Source organism: Aythya fuligula, chromosome 2 (genome assembly GCF_009819795.1).
Source record: "Aythya fuligula isolate bAytFul2 chromosome 2, bAytFul2.pri, whole genome shotgun sequence".
Taxonomy (NCBI): Eukaryota; Metazoa; Chordata; class Aves; order Anseriformes; family Anatidae; genus Aythya; species Aythya fuligula.
In genome coordinates this window covers 136,234,128-136,246,618 of record NC_045560.1, presented here as the reverse complement: position 1 = coordinate 136,246,618, position 12,491 = coordinate 136,234,128, and the positions used below count along the sequence as shown (strand labels likewise).

At 48.5% G+C, this 12,491-nt stretch overlaps 1 protein-coding gene across 1 annotated transcript in view; it reads right to left on the bottom strand.

Annotated features, from left to right (window-relative positions):
* The window catches only part of SDC2 (syndecan 2), a 57,455-nt gene extending 46,201 nt beyond the window's left edge, over window positions 1–11,254 (bottom strand). Inside the window, exon 1 of the mRNA XM_032181426.1 lies at window positions 11,003–11,254. Coding sequence (XP_032037317.1) covers window positions 11,003–11,062 — 60 coding nt within the window. The 5' untranslated portion in view covers window positions 11,063–11,254. The remainder of the gene's footprint in view (window positions 1–11,002) is intronic.
* Window positions 11,255–12,491: the final 1,237 nt, after the last annotated feature.

The following is a 12,491-nucleotide window of genomic DNA, read 5'->3' as shown; positions in this document are numbered from 1 at the left end:
GAGCAGACCCAATTTTTCATTTACCTCGTTTTCTGCTGTTGGATCCCGTGCTTGCAACACGAGACCAGAGAGCAGTGCCAATACTAGCAGTTACCTGGCTTGCTTGACAGCGCGAAAGCAGCAGGGAGGAAAAAAAATAAATAAATCAGCCTAATGAGGCTGGAAGCACAAGAGATTGTAGAGGAAAAGAGCAAATAAGGAACTTAAGACACAAATTACTATTAAGTGCACTACAGTTACTGCGTTCTGAGTGGTGGTGTTCAGAAATACCATTACCATGAGTCAAAAAACCATACTGAACAAAAAGGCTGCGTTTCTGGTAGGAAACCAGTAGTCTTACAACAACACTGCAGTGATAATGGCATGAGAAAATGTGTGAGTGACAGGTGAGACAGAATTTAAAAGCCCTCGGTTCAGGTTGCTTTGTTTGTTTTTATCTCACGATAAAAACAGCCTACGCCTACACCGCCAGTAACAAGGAAAACCTGAGCTCTATTGCAGTATGTGCTGTTGTGCCACTGCTGAAAAATAGGATTTCCCCCCCCCTCCATTTTCTTCTGAAGATGAAAGCCCATTAAGACATAACGTCGTCACTTCTGCTTTGATTTATCCCAAGGAAAGTCAAAGAACTCGTGCTATATCCTTCAACAGAAAAATTTACATAGCTCAGTGGACGACGTTTCATAATTAATGAGGTATTTCCCTGGAAAAGAAAGCAAACTTCTGTTTGTTAGACACTCCAAATTTTTGAGGTGTGCACTGGAAGAGGAGTTCAGCACAAGCACGAAGTCTGCTCTTACACACAGATCCAGCACTGTGCTGTAGGCTTTGCAATTATTCACAAAAAGACACAGCAAAAATAGTCTTTTTTTTAAAAAAAATGTAATTGACAACTGCACGGCGCAGGAGAAGGGACCGCCTCTGCTTAATTGAAGGTCATTTCTGCTAAGCTGCATGCTATATTTACCACCTGGCTGGTAATGGCTGCTTTTATTCAAAACGCTCTGCAGTAAAATATATGCACATGTAGGGTAGGAAGACTCTCATTGAAACCTTCTGCAAGAAATTAGCAGAACGAGGAAGGCTTGCACACTTCCTTCGCAAAATTAGGTCAGGACTCCTTTGAACGGCTCCATTTGAAGGCTGTGCCAGATTCCAGATCAAATACTTTTTAGTGTGTTAGAACCAATGGCTTAAGAGATGAACTTTCTACACTGCTGATAATTATTGCTAGTGCTGTGCAGCACCGCCTCTCTCTCCACCTGTGGATAATTATAAATAGCCTGCATTTTCCAGTCCCTGACATATGCCACCAGATCAACAGCATTTACAAAAAACATCCTTTGTAACCATGGGTCACACATTTCAAATATGACGACCACGTTAACTCCGCGCAGCTTGGGGAATTTGGATTTCCCCCCACACACACTTAACTAAACACTCCTTGAATATGCATGCATGGCCAGGTGATTAGCATCACAGCAAAAATGGGAAGATGGGAAGTGCCAAGCTCAGTGCCATCTCCTGCCGGTAAGGGCTTCAGGGCTACCCCCAAATACAGTTCCCTATTAGCCAAGCTGGGAAGGCAAAGACCAAAGAACTGGCCTTGGAAATATAAATCAGGTAATCATACAACTCAGCTTTACTGCTCACTCTCTGAGGAACAGGCAACAGAGCATGCTCGCTACCAGTCAGGTGAACTTTCATTAATAAACTGATCTGCAAATTATCTACAACGATGCCCAAACCCAAAGACTGCATGCTTCAAAAAGTAAAAAGAGCATTATATGGCCAGAGCAGTAACTTTAGGGTCAAATACACCTTTTGAGTATATAAGAGCACTGGTGGTAAGAAAATCTTTTTTTCTGCTCTTCAAATTCACAGCTGAGTTCACTCTAGCAAGCTTGGCTGTAGGGAACATTGGAAAGATGCACAGAAACATCCTATTGCTGCTTGTTTTGCTTTCCACTCCGCTCTGCTCCCATTAGGTGACACTACTAATGGCACAGCTGGCACAGCTGTCTGCCCCAGACTCTTCTGAGGAGGTTTTCCAATTATATGAGCTGCATTAAACAACAAGAGAGGGAGAGATTAGCTTTTTCTGTGCACCTACAGGAAGCCACAGAGGGAAAAAAAAAAAATCTTGCTAATCCTCTCTTAGGATGCCTTCGTCTCTGATCACAAACAATTGCATGAACGCCACGTGAGCTACTCTACTACACAGGAATTGTGCCAGCTCCAACCACAATACAGCCACAATCTTCATGAAGAGGGATCCCACATACTTTGGTTGAGACTGGCAGCATTTATTAGAAGAATTTTTCTCAGTCTTCCCGAGAAAACAGTCCTCCTTTACATGCTTAAATCAGTTATAAGGTCCTCAGATTTTATGTGAAACTGCAAGAAGTACATGGTGAAGAAGTATCACAGAGACTTATATCTGTGTATTATAGGAAAACAAACAAAAACCAAACAAACAAAAAAAAAAAACCCACATTTTTTCCCCAGACAAAGTTTTTTTCCTATCATAAACCTATTCCCATCAAAGCTGCCTAATTCTTCCAGTGCATATGAAGATGAGAAAAACAAAAATTAAAGTGATAAACTCACAACCACAGTTGTATTACTAAATACTCACAAGCTCAAAGACTTCTTTAACCCATAGAAAAGATACACATTTCCCCAAAAAAGTCTCAGAAAACCTTCATCACTATTAAGTTTATCTGGCTTTTGGTGTTATGACAATTTATGCCACCAGGCAGTAGGCCAGTTGCAGGTCTCCACCTAAAGAGACCTACATCAAGATACCAGGTCACTAACTCTCGGTTAAGCGGGAGAGATACGGTCAGGAAAGTAGCATTAGTGAAATGACAAAACCCCAAGCCAGCCAAGGGTAGAATACGCTTTTCAAGGTTTTGAATCGCAGTAAGAACAGGAACAAAAAGAAAGAAAAGGTCATTTCCCCTTTCTAATGCCCTACAGTAACAAAACAGACGAGAAATGACATTTCCAGCACAGCAATACTATTAAGAGTACCCGATGCTCTGCTGTTTTCAGCAGCTCTGAATTTCTCCCCATCCAGTGAGGCTCAGCACAGTGTCAAGGGCATACCTGTGTCTCCCCACCCCAAAAGAAACCCTGCTTAGGACAGAACCTGGAGTCCCACCAGGCCCCACAGAGATCTTCCCTTGAAGTGCCCAAGCATGGCCCTGCTCTTTGACCACGCATGGCTGCTTGGACTAAACACCACCACCAAGAAAAGCATTTCTGACACACAGCATGAGCAGAGGCACATTCAGTCATCGTTGACCCTAATATTTTGCCTCCTTTGGGGGTGTTCAAGGAGAGGTTAGACGTGGTGCTTAGGGACATGGTTCAGTGGGTGACATTGGTGGTAGGTGGGTGGTTGGACCAGATGATCTTGAAGGTCTCTTCCAACCTTACTGTTTCTGTGATTCTTTTATTTCCAGTGACTACTGCACCCGGGCACCCTGAGGAAACACGCTGGTTGTTGACCGGTGCCCATGGGGCCCACCTTCCTCACCCTGAAGGCCTGTGCACCCAGGCCATCAAGCCACAGTGGGGTTTCCAAACATTATTCAACAGGCTGGAGATAAGGCTGTTAAACGATATCAATTTATCTTTTTAGTATCCCTCCCCTTCACATCCCAACAGATGCTCCGTCAGAAGGACCCCAGCTGGTGCCAGAACAGCAGAAAAGACCTCCTGGTTAGCCACAGGCCTTCCTCGGCCACCTCCTGCTCACGGCCAAACTCTATGGAAACTTCTGGAAGCAGCCATGTTTCCACGCAGCACACAGACATATCCAGCAAAGATTTTGGTCAAAAGGGAGGAAAAGATGAAGAAAGTCTGACAAATTCAGTCAACTCAAGCTGCAACATGGCTATAGGATTACAGCTGAGCTGGAAGACCACTGGTGCCACAACGACACTGGTGCCAGCCAGGACAGTCCAGGTACTGATCTATGCATTCACTCCCTTGCTATTATTTCCACTTTTTTTTTTCTTTTTTTCCTATTTAGTAAGATTTTTTTTTCCCAATGCACTCATGTTTCACAGTGACAAACACATTCCTGTCCCCTTACCAAGGCTCTGAGGACAGAGGGAAGGCTTTGCTGGAGAATAAAATCAAAAGCACCTGTTAGTGCCACAGTGGATCAAATCATATTTAGGGAGGAAAACTGCTGCAAAACTGTCGCGTTAAATTACAAGTAAAGAAACGAGAGGAAAATTATACGTAAAGACCACCTTGTGTTTAAGGCTTTTTTCCTGGCAAATAAGGTCGGGGAAGCCGTTCTTCCCAGCCTGACTCCAGGCCAGGAGAACTACTGAAAAAACTTTGAGCCTGGCCTTGTTCTGTTTATTGAACTGTCAGTTCTTGTGTTCTGCAGGATATTTCTTTTCCTGACACTTGAAAGGCATACAGCCTTTCATAAAAGACACACGCACAAAAGTACATGAGGGTATATGTAAAATTGAGACCTATGTAGAATAAAGATCGACATAAAATACACACAAAGTTTCAAAGAACTTCCAAGATAGAATTGCAACACCTACAGAGAGCTCGGTGCTGAATGCTCTGTGCAGTACAGCCTCTATACACTCTTAATTTCAAACACCCTTCAAGAAGCTTCATTTCATAGCACAAGACAAGAATTTCAGAGGTATATACGGCACCTTGGTAACTTTCCATTTCTATCCCCACGATTAGTCATCTTTGTTGTTCTGCCATGGAGAAAGAGAGTGAGTTCCACATGCTGCAGATGCTTAAGTCACTAATAATCCTAAGGTATTAATCCTCTAACACTGTCTGCTGCCCCAGCAGTGCTTGAGAAGTTCTCACCTTCTCACAATGAGACTTACACAAGCCAGTCGCTGACATAACCGATTTCACACACTCTGTTCGTGGACGCTCCATCATCTCCTTGCTGCACAAACTCTCACATTAGCCAAGCTTGCACTGCCACCAGTGGCTTGTGCGAGCACCGAGCACCCGTGAGCTCCTGGCTGGAAGGAGACACAGCCCCACGGCCAGGATTGGGATGGGATGCTCTGCAACCCAGACAGCTCACAATCCTGTTTCTCAGCAGTATTACTTTATGCACATCCTTGCTGCAGGAATTACTGCTATTTATAGGGCTAAGCCATACCTATTTTTATTTATGCAATGTCACAAATTTAAATTCAATGGGAGCTTGATTTTTGCATGTCCCGGTGATGGAGCATTTCCATCACTTTGAACTAGCTTCACCCTCCCGCTTTGCTTCCCTTGCAGGTTTTCATTTTAAATAATAATAACACCATCAATGTCACACCTCCGTGACTGTATATGTGAATGAGGAACTGCACAATACTTGAAAGTGATTTGAAAGGAAAGGCTTTGTGCAGGCTTTCACCCAGTAATCAGTTTAAGTGACGCGCTGATTCTGGGATCTCCACATTCAGGGTGAGCAAGGATAATTAACCCAGCAAAGGAAGAATCTGTCTTCTGGACAGCTGTCCTCTCCTGGAAGATGCACCAAGCTAATATCAGCCTTCCCCTGCAGACCACAGTATGAAAAGCAAACAAAACTCAGCTCTTAAAGCAAAAAAGGAGACCAAGTTCATGGGGTTTGGCTGGTCACAGCTGTGTCCTCCAGCTGTTTTGTCCAGCCAGGTGTTCCCACAGGTACCTCAGGGTCACCAAAACCCACCGGGGCACAGCTGGGCTTAATGTCTTAGATAGGCATTGCCTGTCTATCTAATGGCAGGCAGTGAACATACCAGAAAGGATCCCAGGGAAGACAGGAAAGATGAAGGACCTAGTTAGGCTGTCGCTTCATGTGGCAGCAAGCAGATTACAATTTTTCTCTCAAAACATTCTTAGATTGGAGGCCACAGCGGTCACACACCCAGGCACTCCCCGAGAAGTACTTCACCTCCCATGCCATACTGCTTCAGCTGTGTTTCCCACAGCTCTGCGAGACCACTTACACTCACACTTGTGAAATACTGTTCAGAAAATAGGGACGGGGCCCACTTCACGCCGCTTTGAAAGGTGACAAGTGACCTCCATCAATGTGGAAGCACCTCTAGAGAAAATTATGCCATATTATGGTTAATCAAGCAGGAGCAACACGTCTGACAACATAATATTTAAATCCAGACAATACATGCTGGTTGTTAATCAGTGGTACTTTCTGAACATTTTGATTCAGTTCCTGCGTAGTCCACAGGCTGTTTGACCTTCTGCAAGTCCCTCTGTCTCCTTACCTTTAATAAGAGTACAAAATAGGTATTTATCTTCACACTCGCAACTCAAACACAGCCAAGCGGGTTTTTATTTGAACTTTCCCCAAATCAATTCACCTTTGGAACAAAACAATTTAGCTCAGAAGAGCGGTTTCTGAGGAAGTTGTTTATATATAAACTAAAAATAGTGATTTCAGACAGAGCGCCCAGCTCAGGCTTCAGTTGAGCACGGCTTGTGTGACACGCTAATAGCCTGTCTAGAGACAAGGCCAAGTCCTGCAGATTCCTCAACACCCTATTAGTCATTATTTCGCTTTAGATGAACCCCCCTCCTTGAGGCATTGACAAAAATCATTTGTTCCACGCAAAAGTACTTGTTGCAAATGGTTGTTAAACACTTTTTTTCCCTCCTACTGCAATCAGTTTTCCAATACGCTGGAGGATTACATGTATTTTGTATTTCTGCCTAAATATCTAGTATGCTTTTGAAAGCATCCCTCAGGGCTGAGCTAATCAAGAAAACAACATACAGACGGAGAACTGTCATTATTACAGGGTCAAACACTAATGCAGCCTTTACTCGAGAGATTGCAAATTATATTTCAACGTGAGGAAGAGAAATCTTGTTCCCAAATCAGCGAATAGTGCCATGTAACCTCTGAATAAATTACTAATCCTGAAAAGATTACAGATAGCAGTTTATTATCGTCTTGTAAGCATGAACTGAAGATAACCAAACAAGAATCTGTTCGCAGAAGAGCCCCAAGTAATTTTCTCATGCTTGCTGCAAGGCGGAAAGTAAAGCGACTTGAACGCGGACCAAATTGCTTGCTCATTACTTGTGCATTCTCTCCCAAATGCAGCAACACAGAGGGCATCTTTATGACTTACATTCAAGCAGGGTCTTACATGGGGCCTAGAATAAGCTTTCCATTCTCAAACACAACATTTCTGTTAAAAATCCTGGTCGGTCAGATCTATTCGGATGACAAAGGAGCACTTTTCTGTAAGTAGACAAGAGTCCTTTGTTCAGCCTCTGCGGCTCACTAAAGCCTGTAATTCTTGGCCATAAGGAAAATGTTTAAACTGTCAATGGCAAAAGTCAATTCGGGGAGATAATGCAATTAATAAATGCCACCCATATGCTTCTGCTTGACGTTTTATAAAGACAATCGGCCACGAAGAGCAGGGCAAACAGAGAGCTCTACAAGCAATTGCCTGATCCTCCAGGAGCTTGGCTGCTGCATGTAGGGACGAGCTCTTCCCCAAGCCCAGGACTCCCTGCCCAAAAGTGGCCATGTCCCCCAGCGAGGACAGCAGATAGCTCTCCACCACCCTTTCCAGAGTCAGCAGACCGTGACTGTGTGTTTGAAGTGGGGTTTTCCTTAACTTGCACCTCTGCTAGCCAAGAAATCGGGCCTTGACCTCCGGTAGCCAAGAAATCAGGCCTCCATCTGGTCATCCTGAGATTGCACTTAAGATTACAACCACAGAAACTTAGATCCCTCAAAACTTCAAACAAACCCACGGCTCGTGGCTCGCTCGCCAGCGTCCACCATCTCCATCCCACTAGCTGCAGCAATCCCTGCACACCTACCACAGAGGCTTCACCTGCCCAAGAACCACAACCCCGGCACCCGACTTCAAACTGGGAGATATTTGTCCTGACTCGCCCTTGAAGACGAGGCTCTCATCTTCTTCCCCGATAGGGATCTAGAAAAAAATGCAGAGAAAACATCTCTGCACTGTAGGCCTGAATATTAAGTCAGTTCCAATGCAGACCTCGGGGCTCAGATATTAAAAAGAGAAACTGCCTCCGTGTTTGATCTCGGGTCAGGAATCATCTATCCTTTAATTTTTAAAAGATAAGCTAACCTGGGAGGGAAACCTAGCCCCAGAAAGTGGCTCCGGAGAACATCCAGATAGGGGGAGGCTTCCAGCAGCGACTTCGCTGCAGCACCAGAAGGGCAAAACCCGCGGCTGGAGGCGAAAGCCGGAGCTCTCCCAAATTTCCTGCGGGTGATGGCACGGTGCTGAGCCAGGGTGAGGGGAGCAGCCCGTCGGACGGCGCTGGCTGGCTCCAGTTGCTGCCACGCCACAGAGCACTGGGCAGGACTTGGCTAATTTTGTGGTGAGAAGCAGCTCACGTGAGCTGGGGAAGGCTGGAAATGAATCGGGACCAAAAAGTTTCCTATCTTCCTTCGGAGCTCGGTCAGTGACGCGGATTTAACACGCTTGGGAGAGGCCCTCGCAGCACGTAAATCTGAAACACCACCTCTCTCTGCTCCAACTGCTGTCTCCAAAGCCTAGCTGCGGGTTTCACAAACTAAACCAAACAAACATGCCTCCGCTCTGACACAGTATCAATCCTCCGAATTTCAAAAGTAACCATTAGGAACAAACGCAGGCAAATCACAGCTTCTGAAATGTAAACATTTCTGAGAAACAAACCAAATATTACCCCGGTATCCTCCTTCAATAACTGCATTTGTGTCAACAAAGCTGTGCTCAGGCGCTTGCAGAAGGCACAGAAAGACCACACAGTTGATGTCGATGCCACAGTGCTTGCATTTCACTCAATGCATGCAAACCAACCCTGCATGTGCATTGCTGGGGGAGCTGGCGTGAAGCAAAGCCCCCCGACTCCAGAAACACCACGAAGCAAGACGAGAGACTCGATTCTCCTGGTTGTGAGAGCAGCACCCGTACGGTGCGGTATGCACAGCAGCCTGCCAGCCAGCAAAGCTTCCCTACAGCCAGCTTTGGCTCGCCGAGGGGATTAGAGCACCAGGCAGGCTCTGGAAAACCATTAGTCCCACTGGCGTGGAGCAGGAAGAAGCGGAAAGGTTTATCAGCTTCTGCAGAATGGGAACTGACAAGGACAGCGAGATACTTGGCGCTGCTCTCTGTTGCTATTAAAATCAGCAAGCGCTGCCTTCTGCTATCATCAGGGCTGAACCCAAGCTCTTAAAAGACACACCGGACCTCTCACTTACACAGCTCGCCTTCTCTATCCAGCAGCTTTACATCGCTCTCTCTCCCTCTCCTAAAAGCAAACCAGGAAAACTTTACAGTACCTATAAAGCACTTTTTTTCCTTTTCCACTCAAGCCAAGCCTGGGTGAATCCCCACAGCACCTCCACGCCTGCTGGCATTACAGGACCTGGCTCTAACCTGACATCCCCCTTGCCCAGCAAACCACCCCAAAAGCCCGGGCTACCATCAACCAAATTAGCCGTGGGTGATGCTGGCCAGCAGGCACGGCCTGGCACAGACAGGACGGGCCCAATTGTGCCCTCTTTCTGTCCCCAAATCTCTGCATCACAGACTGGAAAACGCCAGGGCGCACGGGCACGCTGCTCCCACTTCAGGAGCAGGATGCATCTCTGGTATGTTTCTAACACGACTCTGACATCAGTGTGGTCCTCCCCAGTAAATAGCAGGGTTTGTTGGTTTCGTGAAGCAAACACAAGGAATTTGTGGCTTCAGAAAAGAGAGTCTCCTGTTGCCCTCCCCTCCCCTGCTAAAAAAATCTCTTGCATCATTTACCTCATCAGGAAGGAGAAATGTTTAGCTTATCGCCTTGCCAAAACAACAACAATAACAGCAGAATCAAACAAAGGGGGAGATTTGGAGCTGAAGCCACTTGACAATCCTCCAGGAGCTAGCAGGGTGTTTTTTTTAAGCATCCGTATAAAACTCCTGTTCCGACCAGGACAGCACTCTGCACAGACAACGCATTTGGCATCCGTGTTTTCCCAGAGACCGCTCTACAAAATCCAGCCTTAAGGGACCACGTAGCCACTGCCAGACCCAGCAAAAGAAAAAAATAAGTGTTGGGGGGGGGGAACAAAACCAAACCAAACCTCGCCTGCCTTTACTTTTCCGATCTCTCCACAACTTTTTGGCAGCAGCGAGGGCGCTGCACCAGGGCCAGGCTCCCCCCATGCCCCGCACCGGTGCGCCCCGACAGCCTGCCTCCTGCTGCGGGAGCCTGTTCATCCTAAGGCCAAAAAAAATCATAAAACTTAATACTTTTACTAATTGCTGCGGCGGTTTAATAGTCACTACGCCAGCGGAGAAGTCGGTGAGGACGGCGTTTCTGTAAAATTAAAAGCCATCGTACCTCATTAGCGAGGGGTAGCGCAGTTACACTCAGCGGAAGCAGGAGTCGGTGCCGCACACAACTCATTTTTTAATTAGTCCTTAGGAAAAGGGTTTTGCAACCGTGCCCTAAGAAATCACTAATATAACGAGCCAGATTTCATGAAGGCTGCGAGCGGGCTCGTCCATCCGACAGCCGGACAACTTCGGAAGGGAATCGGTGCCGGTGACATTATTTAGTGTTATAGCAGCTCCTTTTAATTGGATTAAATCGCCGTGCTGTTTTCATTTCATACCGAGACCTCAAGTTGCTCTTTCCCCAATATCTGCCCCGAGGCTGCAACCGTGTCGCCCGCATGCCCCCTTCCCTCCAGACAGCCTCAAAGCAGCCACGGAGAAGCCCAAAAGCCTCCTCCAGCTCCATGCCGCTGACGAGTGGGCTAGTTTAGATGGCAAACAGCTTTTTGGGAAGCGGGAACCCCGAAAAAGGGAATTAACCGCGTTAAGCAGCGCTCCCCGGCCAGCCGGCACCGGGCGCCCCCAGACCCCAAAGCGAGCCCCCGGCCCCATGCGGCACAGCCGGGGCCGGGCAGCGGCCGCCCCCATGTCCCGTCCCAAGCTCCCGTCCCGTCCCAGCGCTCACTCACCGGCTGCCCGGAGGCGCAGGCCACGAAGCTGAGGGCTAGCACTAGCCACACGCCCCGCATTATTCCCGCGGGGCCGGGCACGAAGGAGAAAAGCGGGGCCGCGGCCGCTCGGCAGCGCCCGCCCGGCCACGGGGCTGTGGGGATGGGGCGGGTGAGGGGGGGGGGGGGGGCACCCTCCGGCCCCCTCCGCTCCGCCCGGAGGGGCAAAACTGCCCAAAGCCGGGGCTGGGGGTGCTGCTGAGGGTGCTGCTGAGGGTGCTGCTGAAGGTGCTGAGGGTGCTGCTGCTCCTCCGGCTGCCTCCCTCCTTCCCCCGCCCCGAGTGCTCGGCGGCGGCGGCGCGGCTCCCAGTTAAACCCCGCAGAAATTCCTGCAGGATTACCGCACAGATTGGCAGCTCCCCCAGCCAGTGGAAGGAGGCGGCGCCGCTCTCGCAAATTCAAGCAACTTTCCTCCCCTCCACCCCCTCTTCACCCTCCTTTTTCCCTCCCTCCCACCCTCCCTTTCCCAAACCTCCACCCCCGCCCCGGCCTCCCCTCCTTCGTCCTCCTCCCTCCCCCAAGTGGAAAACATGAGCAGCGCCGCGGGCTGGCCCCGTATGAAAGCAGGGACCCGGGAAGCCTCCCTCCGGTTTAATTTCATTATTTATTTCGTTATTTTTTTTAATTAATCTCTCCGAGGGAAGCCTGCCCGCTGCCGCGTGGTTGCAGCGCCGGATCCGGCCGCCGCTGCCCCTTGCCCCCCTCCCCTGTCAGCCTGGAAGGCAGCGTCAGGTGTTGGGGTGTGTGTGTAAAAATAATAGGACACGGGTTAAAAATCACGCTGTTGGGGTCCCCTCTTGGCTCTCTGCCCCCATATTTTTCAGGCTTTTCTCCCTCAGCCAGGAGACTCGGAAAGTTTTAGCAGTGAGAGGGTGGTGAGCGGCAGAGGTCTGCGGCTCGCCCCCAGTCACGAGGATCTGGGAGCTGTGCTTTCAGACCCAGTATTTCAGGAATCGACAGCACCGAGAAGCCAAAGCAAGAAGTCTCGCCGTGACGAGCCCGTGCTGTTTCGCAGCTGGGGAAAATGGTGGCATTGCGGAGCTGAGGAGCCTCGGCCTGAGCCAGGCGCCTTTGCTGGTGTGATCCCACCACCCGACAAGTCCATATATTTATCAGGCAGACATGATAGCAACGTATATCCCTCCTGCTCACATTCAGAAAGCTCAGGCTGGGCCTTGTAGCCTGGCTCGGGTGGCCTACATGCCCATAATGGTCACTGCTGGCCTAGCCAAGCCCATCCTTCTTCCAGGCCCTAGAGGCAGCCAGCAGAGACCCAAGGAGAAGTGGGGTGAGGCTCCCCGGCGTCGGTGCTTCACATCCTTCACCTTGCCCTTCACCTTCAGGTGGTGAGATCCCAGCTGCCTTCAGGCCCTGCTCCGATTGCCTTCCTGTCACCACAGGGTAATGCAATAAAACACAATTCATTTAGCACAAGCGGGCTGCCACCTCC